Source organism: Oncorhynchus masou, chromosome 20 (genome assembly GCF_036934945.1).
Source record: "Oncorhynchus masou masou isolate Uvic2021 chromosome 20, UVic_Omas_1.1, whole genome shotgun sequence".
NCBI lineage: Eukaryota > Metazoa > Chordata > Actinopteri > Salmoniformes > Salmonidae > Oncorhynchus > Oncorhynchus masou.
Window position 1 is genome coordinate 18,812,101 of NC_088231.1, and position 17,285 is coordinate 18,829,385.

Consider the following 17,285-nt stretch of genomic DNA (forward strand, 5'->3'; position numbering starts at 1 on the left):
TGCATCTTTATCAGATTCTTGGAATAGGTAGAAATGCTCTCTAGTCATTGGCACACATTCTTATTTTGTGAACCACTCAAATTTAAAAATATATACCTAATCTAATCATACAATTTCCCCAATTCCTCCAAAATTCCAACCGATCACAGGCTGAAATGGCATAATAGGTTGAAGTTCCATGTCATAACTTTGTTTCTGACTTTGTTTCTAAGCAGGTTTACATTCTAATAACGTTTTCTGTAACACATACTGGGTGTGGGTGGGCTCCAGGCATAAGCGACATAAACCGCAGGGCCCCCGGCCGCTAGTGCCCTCCTCCTCCTCCTCTTCCGACAAAAACAAATAAACAATAATTAGGAACTCAATTTACTGTTGAGTTAGAACAGTGGAATACACTGTTGTGCCGCAGCAGGTTTTCCCCTGTTAAGTCGGTCATTGAAAGTCCCGAGTGGCGCAGCGGTTCTCAGAGCGTCATCACAGATCCTGGTTTGATTCCAGGCTGTATCACAACCGGCCGTGATTGGGAGTCCCATAATTTTTAGATTAGTAAATTAGTCTAGCCAGCTATCTGAATTTGTAGTACTCATGGCCGACTCTGGGTGTGACTTCTTCCACTTCCACATGAAAGCATGTATTTCTCCCACAATGTCTGAAAGCACGTAAACAATCAACCTGAAAGCAGAAGCAGGTCATGGCCAAACACACATGTACACACGTAGGCATGCACACGTACACATGTACACACACACAGGCTAATATTAGAGTAACCTAACTATAAAGATTAACGAGGCTAAACAGCAAAATACACTCATACATTTAAATTGGGCCATTCGTCTCAAAATGTAAATGTATTCTTTAGAAGACTTTATTTTTAAATGTTTTAATCGCCCTGGGATATGAGCTCATCGCCTTCCGAAGTTTACATTTAAAATGGTTAGGGTAAGGTTAGGATTTAGGGTAGGATCGTCCCAAAGATCTCGTATAGCACTGATCGCTGTCTGAACTCCACCGGCTCATCGCTCAGTGATGTGCGCAGGCGCCGGTGGGAAGTAAATGGCCGTGTTCGAGAGGATCAAAATCGCAGTGTATCATGGGTAAAATTTGACTGAATGATCTTACAATTAGTAGTGAGTCATTATTTATGATGGAACGTGATTTGTAGATAGTTCAATCCGCAGTCGCCTGCAGTCATTTTGATGCTCTCGAATACGGCCAATACTTGCCAATAAGATCCATGTGGTTGTGTTTCCACTAGATAGCACACCCACAAAGTTATATCATAAAAATGTATGAAAACAAAAATGAGAATTTTGGTCTTCATTCAAGGTTAGGGTTAGGCATAATGTTAGCAGCGTGGTTAAAGTTACGGTTAAGTTCAAGTTTAAAATAACATTTTAAGAATATAAATTGTAGAAATAGGCGGGGTTTATGAGTTTGTGGCTGGGGTAACTAGTAACGACCGTGTTGTCATAATCACCCATCCGTACCCGAGTGGGTGCAGGGTGATTCTCCTATTGTACAGAATAGGATAGGGGGAACTATGGCATACTTGCGAGGCGCCCCATCTAATATCCAACGCACAGAGAATATGAATTGTGCACGATTTTTGTGCTGAGCCAAGATCCTATATTTTTAAAACACAAAACCAGGACCTCGGATTATTTCTACACGCACCATTTTGATCGAAGAGGTCCATGATGGAGCACATCCGAACGCCAAAGGTAAACCAACCCTATATTTTAATTTCCATCCTATTCTTTGAGTTTAGTTAATCCTGTTCCTAAATGAAACCGCATTTCAGCTGCGTCTTCTAAAGATGAGACAACGTTGCTGATTCGTGACATCCCCTTTCTCATGTCTCCAACATTCAGGGTTCCTGAAAATATAACAATTATACTCTCCGCAATGTATTTTCCTGGTTAAACCGTTGCAAAAATGAACACTCAAAAACATAGCTCATATGATGGCATGCCTGTAAATCTTGACATTAGAATTTGCACAATCCGTTTCATTCTTGTCCTGGCTTCTTGATGTTTATTCTAGTCTGCCGCGGGCATTTCTCCGCTGTGGATTCTAGCATAAGGGCAATAGGCCTCAATAAGGACACATTGTTACAGAATCCTGCGGTAGGTTACTTCTATTAAACAGTTATAACATTCCAGAATCTCAGACATTCATATCTACAACGACAACATGTGTAAACATTGAGTTCTATAATAACCTTGTTTTTATGAGAAGATATGCCTCCACCAATACAGTCAATCACACACATTCAGTACATTGTAGCCTATAGATATGATTACATTCCGTGTTGACCCCATTTATACTTGTGTGTGTGTGTTTTTGTGTCTGTGGCCCTATAGGTGGAGAATGTCCGCCTGATTGACCGTATGGCCCCTAGGAAAGCCATGGTGGGAACGCTGTACCTCTCCGCCACACACACCATCTTCGTGGAGAACAACCCAGAGACACGCAGAGAGACTTGGGTAGGAACTAGGAAGTGATACCAGTTGTTTCAACAGACCCCATTCTGACACGAGACCTATCACAAGTCGTCTGGCCTGACACTCTTCTGACACAACTCCCCCTATCTCCCCTGTGTGTGGCTTTCTTCCTGCCTTCTCAGAAAGATAGTATTGATTTGCTCCGGCACTTTGGAGACTCACCTCAAGTCAATGGACCTCATCCAATAGATGGATATCTCCTTCATACACATGATGTGAGATTTGTCGGTGTATTTAGGCCTTCTGAAGTGAACAGGAGTAGAACCCTTTTCCCAGGGCCGGATTCCAGAACAGGCACAGATGGTTGGGGCCCCCCTGGAGGTCGTGGGCCCCCAGATAGCATATGATAGCAACATTGGTTAAATTACGGGAAATCAGCTTTAAAATCTTCTAAATTGTCTCTCAGCCTCGTGAAAAAATGTGTAGAATAGCAGGAAATTAGCTTTAAAACTAAAAAACAAATTCTCAGCCTCATAATGTGAACAAAAGCATGATGAGCTATAAAATAGCACATTTTCTTCCCAGCCCCATACCAACAAAGTGTAGAAATGCAGGAAATTGGCTTTAAAACTGCAACGTGTTCTCTTATCCCCATAAAAATGATAGTTTAGTAAAAATGTAATTTGTCAGTTATTAAATGCATTGCTTATCATAACACTAAACGAATACTTATGTAGTAATGTCTGCTGTCCATTATTGACAGACGACTGCTGTGGTTGAGTAATCTGAGTGAAAAGTTAAAAAATAAATAAATAAAACTTGCCTACCCTTCCACTTCCAGAATTGTTATATTTTCAACTTAGCAATAGATGCCACTGTGACAGCCGGCCCCCTTACCATTGGCCCTAACCCTTCGATATTTGCATATCTGAGGGATCTGGATAGGTATCAGCAGTATAGTGGTAGAGCTTCCACCATATTGCCATCCCCTTACAGATCTGCAAACGTCAAAGGGTTAGTTGTTGCCAAGGGGAGTGAATGGGGACCGTCTGTGAGAGTTCTCGGTTGTCATTGACAGGTGCTCCACAGCATGGTGGCCAGTGTGGAGCGGCCGCCAACCACCCCCTCAGGAAGCCACCTGGTCGTCCACACTAAGAACTTCCAGGTGGTTCAGCTGCTCATCCCCCAGGAGAGGGACGCCATGGATGTCCAGGCCTCGCTTGCACGCCTCTCTCGCCCAGGTGAGAGAGACTATCACCTTTCAGAACCCATTTACCTGGGTCCTGTTCAGTAGGGACACAACTCTTTGAACTGGAATGGAACAAGGAGGTACTGCCGGGAATATACCACCTGGCCACTGCTGGTTTGCCTCTGAAGTTAATTAGGGTTGGTCCTAGATGGGAGACCAGATGCTGCTAGAAGTTGTATTGGAGTGCCAGTAGGAGGCACTTTTTCCTCTGGTAAAAAAAAATCTATATATAGTAGGAGGCACTTTTTCCTCTGGTAAAAAATAATAAAATATATATATATTAGTAGGAGGCACTTTTTCCTATATATATATATTTTTTTTTCTCTCTCCTATATATATAGGAAAAAGTGCCTCCTACTATATATACATATTTTTTATTTTATTATTAATTTTACCAGAGGAAAAAGTGCCTCCTACTGGCCCTCCAATACAACTTCTAGCAGCATCTGGTCTCCCATCTAGGACCAACCCTGCTTAACTTCAGAGGCAAACCAGCAGTGGCCAGGTGGTATATTCCTGGCAGTACCTCCTTGTTCCATTCCAGTTCAAAGAGTTGTGTCCCTATATACACAGTGCATTCGGAAAGTATTCAGACCCCTTGACTTTTTCCACAGTTTGTTACGTTACAGCCATATTCTAAAATGGATTAAATTATTTTTTCCTTCATCAATCTACACCCAATACCCCATAATGACAAAGCGGAAACAGGTTGTGGTAAATTCAATTGATTGGACATGATTTCGAAAAGCATACACCTGTCTATATAAGGTCCCACAGTTGACAGTGCATGTCAGATCAAAACCAAGCCATGAGGTCTGGGGAAGGGTACCAAAAAGAAGACAGTGGCCTCCATCATTCTAAAAATGGAAGTTTGGAACCACCAAGACTCTCCGAGCTGACCACCTGGCCAAACTGAGCAATCCGGGGAGAATGGCCTTGGTCAGGGAGGTCAACAAGAACCCGATGGTCACTCTGACAGAGCTCCAGAGTTCCTCTGTGGAGATGGGAGAACCTTCCAGAAGGACAACCATCTCTACAGCACTCCACCAATCAGACCTTAACGGTAGAGTGGGCAGACAGAAGTCGCTTCTCAGTAAAAGTCACATTACAGCCTGCTTGGAGTTTGCCAAAAGGCACCTAAAGACTCATAAACCATGATAAACAAGATTCTCTGGTCTGATGAAACCAAGCCACTGGAAGCCACTCCTCAGTAAAAGGCACTTGACAGCCCTTCAGAGTTTGCCAAAAGGCATCTAAAGGACTCTGACCTTCAGAAACAAGATTCTCTGGTCTGATGAGACCAATATTGAACTCTTTGGCCTGAATACCAAGCGTCACGTCTGGAGGAAACCTGGCACCATCCCTACCGTGAAGCATGGTGGTGGCAGCATCATGCTGTGGGGATGTTTTTCAGCGGCAGGGACTGGGAGACTAGTCAGGATTGAGGGAATGATGAATGGAGCAAAGTACAGAAAGATCCTTGATGAAAACCTTCTCCAGAGCGCTCAGGACCTCAGGCTGGGCTGAAGGTTCACCTTCCAACAGGGCCCTAAGCACAAAGCCAAAACAATGCAGGAGTAGCTTCGGGACAAGTCTGTAAATATCCTTGAGTGGCCCAGCCAGAGCCCAGACTTGAACCCGATCAAACATCTCTGGAAAGACCGTAAAATAGCTGTGCAGCGATGCTCCCCATCCAACCTGACAAAGCTTGAGAGGATCTGCAGTGAAGAATGGGAGAAACTCCCCAAATACAGTTTTGCCAAGCTTATAGCGTCATACCCAAGAAGACTCGAGGCTGTAATCGCTGCCAAAGGTGCTTCAACAAAGTACTGAGTAAATGGTCTGTATACTTATGTAAATGTGATATTTCAGTTTATTATTTTTAATACATATGCAAACATTTCTAAAAACCTGTTTTTGCTTTGTCATTATGGAGTATTGTGTGTAGATTGATGAGGGAAAAATACAATTGAATAGATTTTAGAATAAGGCTGTAACGTAACAAAATATGGAAAAAGTCAAGGGGTCTGAATACTTTTCGAATGCACTGTATATATAAAAAACATATTTTATCCCAAAGCCCCAGGGACATTGACCTGGTTATGGTGCTGTCTTTTGGATGGGACGTTAAACGGGTGTCCTTACTCTATGGTCACTAAAGATCCCATGGCACTTATCGTATGATAAGTGTCATGGCTAAATTCCCAATCTGGCCCTCATGCTACCTGGGGCAGCAGGTAGTCTAGTGGTTAGAGCGTTGGACTAGTAACTGAAAGGTTGCAAGATTGAATCCCTGAGCTGACCAGGTCTGTCGTTCTGCTCCTGAACAACCCACTGTTCATAGGCCGTCATTGAAAATAAGAATTTGTTCTTAACTGACTTGCCTAGTTAAATAAAGGTTAAAAAAATATTAAAAAATACCATCATGGCCACCTAAACATTCCCAGCTTCCAATTGGCTCATTCATCCCCTGTAATTATCCCCCAGGTCGTTGCTGTTCTTCTCAGTCAACTTACCTGGTAAAATAAAAAAACATACTACCTGAATTGTTGTTTTAACAGCAGAGACTGTAGATTGGTACAGAAGAGTGCAGCGGTCAGGATGCTCTTGGATCAGTTTGCCCTGCTGACCATGACCCTGGGCTTAGTGTGTTCAGGAGGGTGTACTGTACGTTTTCAGGGTTAGGGTCGCCTCTCAAAGGTTATGGGCATGAGGGGAGGGTTAGTTGGACCAGTGGTCTAGTAACAGCAGTAACAGCTGTTTGTTGTCTATGTCTGCGGTACTTCAAGTAAACCTTTCCCCAGTGGGATAGTAAAGTTGATGAAATGGGTTTCTGTCCTTCTGTTTGAATGACTCACTTGTTCAATGGATGTGGATGGCAGTGACCTGTTTCTGTGACTTCAGTTAAACTTTACTGAAACAGCCCAGGCCGCCAAACACATTTATTGTATAGTGGTTAAATGAATCTGAATCATTTATTGTGTCGTGGTTAAATGAATCTGAATCATCATTTATTGTGTCGTGGTTAAATGAATCTATCATTTATTGTGTCGTGGTTAAATGAATCTGAATCATTTATTGTGTCGTGGTTAAATGAATCTATCATTTATTGTATAGTGGTTAAATGAATCTGTATCATTTATTGTATAGTGGTTAAATGAATCTGTATCATTTATTGTGTCGTGGTTAAATGAATCTGAATCATTTATTGTGTCGTGGTTAAATTAATATGAATCATCGTATGATCATATGATAGACTGCTGTATTGTTTCACTGTTGTCCACCAGAGATTTACTGTGAGCTCTACTGCTTGTCCTTCAATACGATCCCAAAATGATTTTAGATGATTTTAACATGATTCATGATCAAATATGATCATTTGTTTCTATCTGTTTTGCCCAGAGAAATATAGCGAGCTCTACTGCTTGTCCATCAATCCCAACTCCAACAAGGAAGAGAGGGAGGAGTCCTGGAGTTTCCTAGACCTGCAGGCGGACTACAGACGCATGGGCGTGCCCAACAACCTCTGGGTCAGCACGCCAGCCAACAGCGAGTACAGGGTTAGTAGTATTACAGTCCTCTTCTGGTTTTAACCACTATAGTCCTAATCAGATGGTGAGTACAGGGTTAGTACAGTCCTCCTCTGATTTTAACCACTATAGTCCTAATCAGATAGTGAGCACAGGGTTAGTACAGTCCTCCTCTGATTTTAACCACTATAGTCCTAATCAGATGGTTAGTACAGGGTTAGTACAGTCCTCCTCTGATTTTAACCACTATAGTCCTAATCAGATGGTTAGCACAGGGTTAGTCCTCCTCTGATTTTAACCACTATAGTCCAGGGTTAGTACAGTCCTCTCTTTTAACCACTATAGTCCTAATCAGATAGTGAGCACAGGGTTAGTACAGTCCTCCTCTGATTTTAACCACTATAGTCCTAATCAGATGGTTAGTACAGGGTTAGTACAGTCCTCTTCTGATTTTAACCACTATAGTCCTAATCAGATAGTGAGCACAGGGTTAGTACAGTCCTCCTCTGATTTTAACCACTATAGTCCTAATCAGATAGTGAGCACAGGGTTAGTACAGTCCTCCTCTGATTTTAACCACTATAGTCCTAATCAGATGGTTAGTGCAGGGTTAGTACAGTCCTCCTCTGATTTTAACCACTATAGTCCTAATCAGATGGTTAGTACAGGGTTAGTACAGTCCTCTTCTGATTTTAACCACTATAGTCCTAATCAGATGGTTAGTGCAGGGTTAGTACAGTCCTCCTCTGATTTTAACCACTATAGTCCTAATCAGATGGTTAGTACAGGGTTAGTACAGTCCTCCTCTGATTTTAACCACTATAGTCCTAATCAGATGGTTAGTACAGGGTTAGTACAGTCCTCCTCTGATTTTAACCACTATAGTCCTAATCAGATGGTTAGTGCAGGGTTAGTACAGTCCTCCTCTGATTTTAACCACTATAGTCCTAATCAGATGGTTAGTGCAGGGTTAGTACAGTCCTCCTCTGATTTTAACCACTATAGTCCTAATCAGATGGTTAGTGCAGGGTTAGTACAGTCCTCCTCTGATTTTAACCACTATAGTCCTAATCAGATGGTTAGTACAGGGTTAGTACAGTCCTCCTCTGATTTTAACCACTATAGTCCTAATCAGATGGTTAGTACAGGGTTAGTACAGTCCTCCTCTGATTTTAACCACTATAGTCCTAATCAGATGGTTAGTACAGGGTTAGTACAGTCCTCTGTTGATTTTTCTGGTTTTGATAGAGTATTGAGGTAGTTATAGTCCTGATCTGATGTTGACTACTGGGTTTGTTCAGTCTGGGTCTGATATTGACTATTGGGTTAGTAGCAGGGGTTGGAACTGAAATCATCTTCCAATCGTTTCGTTCTGAACAGAATACATTTTGTTTTGTTTATTCATCTGTTCCGGCCAGCAAAATAAAGTTCTGAACCGGTTCCAAGCCAAATAAAGAACCAGTTTATATCGTTCCTTTGTGTTCCTTTTTTAACCTGTGAAATCAACCGTTTTTAACAGTTAGCTCATAAAATTACTTTGTCAATCAGTGTGGATAGAGCAGGCAAGCTAGTTGTTTACATGCATGATGGACAGACAAGTGTAGCCTATGGCGCAACATGCTACTGAAATTTTGTGGGTGGGGAGAGAGGGTTGAGGAGGAGGCAGCTTGAAGCTAAGTTATGACTTGCATTATCTGAATTATCCACAGAATTATACCTAGGAGGAGCAGCTTCTATGGAGGAACTTTGAATGTTCTTTGAGCTAGCTAGCTAACAAGCTTGTGTGTGCAGAGCGGCACCAGAATTATAAACATCTTACTATGTTGCAGTTAATAAGTCCAACGTGACACGTGATAACTAACCCTAAATTATCAGCATTGAAAAAGTTCATCCATTCTTCTCTAGCCAATTAAAAATCTCTCTCCCCATCTTCTGAATCAAGCTTGTAACGTCAATACAGTAGCCTATGCTTTGTAGGGTGGAGTGAGCCAAACAAGCACACGCACAGGCAAAGATTTTCAGTTTGTAGGCAGACACTACGTTTCAGTGACAGAGTAAGGGCTTTGCATAGGCGTTTTGGTGTGGGACTAGAAATAAAAAAAATGCCTGGAAACGTAGACGAACATTATTAACCGGTTCTGTTCCGGGAACAGTTGGGTTCATTTTTGTTCTAGGTTCTGTTTCTGTTCCTTGACATTTTTTGCTCTTTTCCGGTTTTCTGTTCTGTGAACCTGTTCCAACCACTGGTTAGTAGTATAGTCCTCCTCTTCGAAAGACTTTCTCTCTCTGCCTGCAGGTGTGTGATACGTACCCATCAGAGCTGTTTGTGCCAAAGTCGGCCACACCTCCAGTCATCGTGGGGAGCTCTAAGTTCCGGAGCCGAGGGCGTTTACCTGTCCTGACGTACTTCCACCAGGATACCCTAGTGAGTGGATGGGGCATACTATCTGGGTCAATGGTGTGGGTTGACTCTGGAGAACAGTTGTTTTATGTTTCTTTCATTTAGGTGATTCGTCATGTTTAATTCTTATACCTGAACCAGTCACGGGTCGGAATATTGTGTTTTCTGTTTAAAAATGTCAAATGACTTCCATGACTGTTTAAATGTGGTCTTTCGCTTGGCATGCCAAGAAACACGCAGGATACTAGCCCTGTATGAGTAGTGTTAAAATCTGAGCTGGATGTCATCACCAGTCACGTCAGCGTCTGACCCCTTCTTCTCCCAGGCTGCTATCTGCCGCTGTAGTCAGCCCCTGTCCGGCTTCAGCGCTCGCTCCCAGGAGGATGAACAAATGCTGGAGGCCATCATGAAGTCCAACCCGGGCAGCGACTACATCTACGTGGTGGACACCAGGCCAAAGGTCAGAGGTCACCATAGATAGACCCTGGGGTCAGGAAGTGTTGATATACTGTAACCTAGAGGTCAAGAGCGTTGGTCCAGCAACCGAAAGGCCACTGGTGTGAAGCCAACTAGGTGAAAAGTCTGTTGATGTGCCCTTGAGCGAGACACTTAACCCTAATGGCTCCTGTAAGTCGCTCTGGATAAGAGCGTCTGTTCATAGACTAAAATGTAACATGTAATGATGTCGTCAACAGTACGTATTTGACTGTATTGTGTTATAATGATGATCATCTCTCTCCAGTTGAATGCGATGGCCAACCGGGCGGCTGGAAAAGGCTATGAGAACGAGGACCACTACGCCAACATCAAACTGCAGTTCATCGGCATCGAGAACATCCACGTGATGAGGAACAGCCAGCAGAAGATCATTGACGGTAATGAGTTCCTCTTTCCCTTCCAACCATTGCCGACGTTCTACTGAACGTCAGTCAGGGGGGGTCTGACCCGGTACTAGTCCTACTCAGTTCACGCACATAGTTTTCAGGTTCATGCATTCCTTTGGGTTGGCTTGTGAATGTCCCACATTGTATGTGTGTATGCATGACTGACCTCTCTTCCTGTGTTGACCCTATAGTGGGTGAGCTCAAGACTCCCTCCATGGGCGACTTTCTGTGGGGGCTGGAGAGCTCCGGTTGGCTGAAGCATATCAAAGCCGTGCTGGACGCAGGCGTCTTCATCGCCAAGGTGATACGCACTGGGCAGGGCGCGCGAGCACACACACACACACACACACACACACACACACACACACACACAATGGGTATAAATTTCAATAATGTCATACTGCGATGTGTGTGTAGGCGGTTGCGGAGGAGGGTATCAGTGTGGTGGTCCACTGTTCGGACGGTTGGGACAGGACGGCCCAGGCCTGCTCTGTAGCCAGTGTTCTCCTGGAGCCTTACTACAGGACTATAAAGGGACTCATGGTAAGGCTTTAGCTTCCGTTCATCACACACTATCTACAGTCTACGTCATGGCACGTACAGAGCCTCTTCTACTGTGATCCAATCCAGAGATATAGTTAGCACACGTGGGGCCAGTTGTCCGGACCGCGGCGTCTCCATGAAGTATGTGCTCTAGTCCAGGACGAGACATGGTCTTGGTCTGGGAAACTGGCCCGTCGGGTGAAAGAAAGACTTCATCTCTTCTTCCTGTCTTCTATCTTTCAGCTGCTAATCGAGAGGGACTGGGTGTCGTTCGGTCACAAGTTTTCACACAGGTCAGTCCGTCCCACACATTTGTCTAAGAACCCAACTCCTAACTCTACCGTTTGGTAGAATGAAGGTCCCTGCAGTGCCATGCATTTTACCTTCTCGAGTAGAGTCCTTCATCAGAAGGAGAAGTGCATTTGTCACAGACAACATACAGCATGTCCGACCTACGAACCGTGTCCGCCGCCAGCGCTGTCAGAGCCTCTCGCCACGTGTTCCCGCCATGTGTGCTGCGCTCAGGTCAGATCATAACCCCTGTGAAATTCAGCCGCTTTAGCAGCGACTGTCCGTCTCGGGTGTCAGTTAGGATTGGTGAAGTAGAGCTATTCCACATCTTTGAGGTGTTCCACTCCAGTCTGTGCATGTTCTCTTATCAGCTGAAGTCATTGGCTAGATTAAAAAGGCACCTGACCTTGATACAGTTGCCAAGAGGCATTACTGTTTAACCAGTGGGGTATAAAATTGCTACGACAACGCCCCAGGATGACCTATTTGTTCTGTGGTGGAAATTCAACACCAGGGACACCTGAAGCCGATCTTAAAATGAATCCCTCTTTATTATCAGCAAGCTGGAGAGGTTACAACACTCTGCACACCGTTCAGGTCTATCAGAAGCTCTGCACACCGTTCAGGTCTATCAGAAGCTCTGCACACCGTTCAGGTCTATCAGAAGCTCTGCACACCGTTCAGGTCTATCAGAAGCTCTGCACACCGTTCAGGTCTATCAGAAGCTCTGCACACCGTTCAGGTCTATCAGAAGCTCTGCACACCGTTCAGGTCTATCAGAAGCTCTGCACACCAGGTCTATCAGAGAAGCTCTGCACACCGTTCAGGTCTATCAGAAGCTCTGCACACCGTTCAGGTCTATCAGAAGCTCTGCACACCGTTCAGGTCTATCAGAAGCTCTGCACACCGTTCAGGTCTATCAGAAGCTCTGCACACCGTTCAGGTCTATCAGCACACCGTCAGGTCTAAGCAGGTCTATCAGAAGCTCTGCACACCGTTCAGGTCTACACCGTTCAGGTCTATCAGAAGCTCTGCACACCGTTCAGGTCTATCAGGTCTGCACACCGTCAGGTCTAAGCTCTGCACACCTGCACACCGTTCAGGTCTATTTGAAGCTCTGCACACCGTTCAGGTCTATCAGGAGCTCTGCACACCGTTCAGGTCTATCAGAAGCTCTGCACACCGTTCAGGTCTATCAGGTCTCTGCACACCGTCAGGTCTATCAGAAACTCTGCACACCGAGCTCTGCACACCGTTCAGGTCTATCAGAAACTCTGCACACCGTTCAGGTCTATCAGAAACTCTGCACACCGTTCAGGTCTATCAGAAGCTCTGCACACCGTTCAGGTCTATCAGAAGCTCTGCACACCGTTCAGGTCTATCAGAAGCTCTGCACACCGTTCAGGTCTATCACACCGAGGTCTAGCTCTGCACACCGTTCAGGTCTAGGTCTGCACACCGTCAGGTCTAGCTCTGCACACCGTTCAGGTCTATCAGGCACACCGTTCAGGTCTATCAGAAACTCTGCACACCGTTCAGGTCTATCAGAAACTCTGCACACCGTTCAGGTCTATCAGAAACTCTGCACACCGCTCTACACCGTTCACACCGGTCTATCAGAAACCTGCACACCGTTCAGGTCTATCAGAAGCTCTGCACACCGTTCAGGTCTATCAGAAACTCTGCACACCGTTCAGGTCTATCAGAAACTCTGCACACCGTTCAGGTCTATCAGAAGCTCTGCACACCGTTCAGGTCTCTGCATCAGGTCTATCAGAAGCTCTGCTCCATCAGAAACTGCACACCGTCAGGTCTATCAGATGGGGGGGTCCCAGCTGCTGTCTAATAAACGGCTATACACAGACAAGTTATATTTGCATGATTTAGCATAATTAATTCATCACTACCAGTGATTGAGCTGAGCAATACCTCACGAGGCTCTCTGTCTCTGCGATACCTCGGTTGTTCCCATAGCAATATTCTGTGCATACTGCCAAGTTGAGGAACAGTGATAGTGAGGATTCCTCCATACACAATCAGTCAGTCACATGCATGAACCTTTCTAATTAGTTATTAGAAAGTAGCATTGAGTCGATACATAACACTTCCCTCACAGTTCTTTAAATCTGATTAAAAGGGGCAATCAGCAGTTTAAAAAATGTAAGCTTCTTTTTCTCCAACGTTTGTAAACAAAGAAAATGTAAACAAACACTATGTAGCCTCCAAACATGGTTAAAACTATAATTTTGTTATCAAAGACGGTCATTCCTCGCATCCATAGCTCTGTCTATGAATTTGAGAGGGGTTACATCCCTCAGCTTTTCCCCAAACCAGAGGCAGGGAGAACACTTTGTTATTGTTTCTACTGCTGATTGCCACTTTAAACCCCTTTATGAAAGTGTTTGAATCCACAGTCTTTCCTTCTCTGCAGGTACAACCACCTGGAAGGTGATCCTAAGGAGGTGTCCCCGGTGATAGACCAGTTCCTGGAGTGTGTGTGGCAGCTGTCAGAGCAGTTCCCCTGTGCCTTTGAGTTCAACGAGCGCTTCCTGGTTCAGCTGCACAGACACGTCTACTCCTGCCAGTACGGCAACTTCCTGGGCAACAGCCAGAAGGAGCGGAGGGACATGGGGTGAGACTGAGGGCGCCAATGTGACGGAGGTAGTTCAGTGAACCGTGCTGGTGTTACATGAATAACCTTGCCTGAGGCGTGAATTCTTGTGTTAGCTCAGCAGGCTAACAACCTTGTGGTTCATAAGGCCGCTACAATCCCATTCCATGCAGGTCTCTGCCTTTCTTACAGAAAGCTCCTCTGTACTGTAACCCCTCTCATGTATCACATCTGGTGTGGTTTTCTCCAACGTTGGTCAGGTTGCGTGAGAGGACTCACTCCCTGTGGCCCCAGCTGTGGAAGGACAGGGCACAGTACGCCAACCCCTTGTACAGGGCTGACCACACCCAGACTCAGGGGATGCTACGGCCAAACACCACCCCCTACTGCTTCAAGTGAGTTACTGCACCCTCTCAGTAGACTCACTGCGAAAACGAGTGAAAAAGCTAGGACTGGGACACTGAATGGTTTTTATTTACTTTGTGTCTTTGGGTACATCTGAGATGAAGGGTTGTGGGTTAAAACCCATCAGATGGAAGCCTGTTGTAGAAAGCACTTTACTTTGTAGTACAGTTTAGATCTGGAGGGTTTGTTCAATAGTTGTATTACGGTTTAGATCCAGAGTGTTTGTTCAATAGTTGTAGTACAGTGTATCTTGTCTCCAAGGATGTGGAAGGGCATGTATAACCGTGTGGAGAAGAGCTCTCCCCCACGCCAGACGCCCACCGACTTACTGACAGCCGTCAGGGAGGAGACTCAGCAGCTGGAGGAGGAGCTGACCAATCACCAGGAGGTAGCACCGGGAGGGACGGCCCAACCGGGCACCAAACAAGGCATACAGACACGCTCGCGTAACGCTCCCAATGAACGCTGCTCTTTAAGGCCAATTTACAAGTTTATCAATGTATCATTATTAATGACTATTAACTAGTTTATGCTGTTTTAACAACTATATCGTTGGGTTTTTACAGGGGAGGGGGCAAACACCATCAAGTCAAAGAAAATGTGTCTCAGAGGGGCGTTCAACAGGAGGGTTTCTGTTACATGTACAGTAGTCTGCTAGTAGTCTATAGACATAGTGATTCATTCATATTCTATCCCAGACTTACCAGTAACACTTGTCTTTTCATTTTTTCATCTGTCCATCTTCCAGAGGATTGCAGTCCTGACAAAAGCAGATCAAACTAAGGGTAATGCGGGTCAGAGGAAGATCAGCAAAGTGTGTGAGGAAGAATGCAGGCCAGGCGGACTGGCTCCTCCCACTGGAGATGGCCACTTCACTAGCCCCCCTCAGGGCTATTCTCCCTCCCAGGGGGGGCCCCCGGGCTCGGCTATGACCCTGCCCTTGGGGCCCCCCAAGGGTCCTGGCCCTGACTCCGACGACCTCTCCTCGGCTTGCAGCGACATGGAATCGGGCGTGGCCGACCTCAGCAGCCGCTCCTCCAGCGGCGGCGACGACAACAAGGACCCCGACGAGGCCGTCTACTGCACGGCCTGAGTGAAAATGGCGATCAATGAGGGGCTTGTCGGAGGTGGGTTGCCTTGTTGACGAAGGCACTTTGCATTGACAATTGAATATCACAGAGGTCTCTGTTTTGACGGGGCCAATTGGACTGGATTTTACTTGTGATTCTTTTGTTTTGTTTTCTGTGTAGTTAGTATCGGTGCACAACATGAGCACCTGCCGGGTATTGTGGTAACACTGGGCAGCCGTAGTGGATGTTTGAACCCCATACTAGTGTAAAATGTGAACAAAAATATTCCAGGACCAAACGTTTACAGCAAAGGCAAAATACTGGTGTGCAATATTTTGTCTTAAGTTATTATGTTGAGTTACAATGTACTACTGTACTACATTTTAAAACAGGAAAAAAACAATGTACATTTGTTTGTACTTTCCTTCAGACCAATGCATTACATTGGTCGCACCAAGTAGGACTACCCCTCCGAAATCTATTTGTCCATTCTGAAGTCTGAACAAGCATAGAGGCTACAATGTTTCCCAGTGGTATATCATTGTCGTGATCAGGAGGCTAAAAAAAAAATCAGAAAACCATTGAACGTTTCACTACGTTCGGCACTTATGAACACGACCCAGATAACACTGTCAAACACGGCACATGTTCTTGGTACATTTATCACCACCCAGTCTAGTTATGTTTACTGTCTCGTTCCAATAACCTGCCTTCTCACACAAATGAAGAAACACCGCACTTCTCAACTAGCCTGGATGAACAGAAATGTCCGCGTTGCCATGACTAGGCTTTTATTTGGTCTTGAAATGAAGTGAACGTTGCTGCTTATTAGTAATGAATGGAGAGACACTCTTTCCTTTGGAAAGCCCATTGAACTGCGGTCACCTTTCCAGATGGTTATTCCCATTGCTGTGTATATTTAACTGTGTATACGAGTGCAGTCACTAGCGCTGTAGTATGAACACTTAGGACACATTAGAAACGTTCCAATATCAACACGAGCGCACCACTTAGAATGCATGGCCAACACATTGGTTCAATCTGAATGGGATGTGGGTGTGGATATTGGACCTCAAATCTCTTTGTGATAGGTAGCATTAGCTAGCCTGTGTGCCATTCTGTTTCTGTCCTCGTGCCAACGGCCTACAGACGGGTTAGCAGACAACAGCACGAAAAGATGTGCGTGCGCTTCAAAGGGGCAGAAAGCCGTGTTGTTATGGTTCTGGATGGACAGATCACTAGCAACAATGACAAACTGCCATGTGGGGGGATCACAGGTGGCTCGTTTCATCTGGTTCTTGATACCATGTCTTGTTTTGATCTATGCTAATATGGCTAGCATTTGCTAGCTAGCTAACCAACAACTGTAACAATGTATTTGAGAGACAAATAGTCATTGTGGAACTTTATTTATGTTTCAATAAACATTGGAGACTAAATATAGTTTACATGTTGTCAACAATCTAAGCCAACCACGTCCGTTTTGCCCCATAGTTGCGCACGTGTCGGTTTTGTTGCTAAACAACCAACCAGTCTATGGAATGGTCATGGCTTGACAATGAGCAATGGAGTTGGTAAGAGCACAAACAGATCTGGGACCAGGTTAAGTATTAAACTGTTGAGAAACCACTTGTATGGTCAACCTGGGAAAACATGGCTGAATCCAATGGATCTCCTTTCCACTGTTGTATTTAGTGTTTACTGTATATGTTGTTGTAAATGACCTGAAATAAACTGTTCACTGTCAAAGGGAAACTACATGTGATGTGCTGGTTTAAAACGCATTTTACAGAACGGGATAGTGTACATGAGGTTAATGAACATGACTGTGCATTTCAGTCACACTAAAATGCAGTA

At 44.8% G+C, this 17,285-nt stretch overlaps 1 protein-coding gene across 3 annotated transcripts; it reads left to right on the top strand.

The window, feature by feature from the left end:
- Nucleotides 1-1,420: 1,420 nt before the first annotated feature.
- mtmr7b (myotubularin related protein 7b) lies at nt 1,421-17,183 on the top strand. Of its 3 annotated transcripts, XM_064926703.1 has the most exons (15): nt 1,421-1,721; nt 2,364-2,486; nt 3,523-3,685; nt 7,096-7,253; nt 9,520-9,648; nt 9,950-10,084; nt 10,367-10,499; nt 10,700-10,809; nt 10,926-11,051; nt 11,295-11,344; nt 13,774-13,974; nt 14,214-14,348; nt 14,620-14,746; nt 15,107-15,258; nt 15,306-17,183. In XM_064926703.1, exons 1-15 carry the CDS (start codon nt 1,695-1,697, stop codon nt 15,325-15,327), a joined length of 1,791 nt encoding a protein of 596 aa, XP_064782775.1. In that variant the 5' UTR covers nt 1,421-1,694; the 3' UTR covers nt 15,328-17,183. The 3 variants fall into 3 exon arrangements, with proteins under 3 accessions (XP_064782775.1, XP_064782774.1, XP_064782776.1); XM_064926702.1 differs by having other exon boundaries at nt 1,422-1,721; nt 15,107-17,183; XM_064926704.1 differs by lacking the exon at nt 15,306-17,183 and having other exon boundaries at nt 1,422-1,721; nt 14,620-14,786; nt 15,107-15,240.
- Nucleotides 17,184-17,285: the final 102 nt, after the last annotated feature.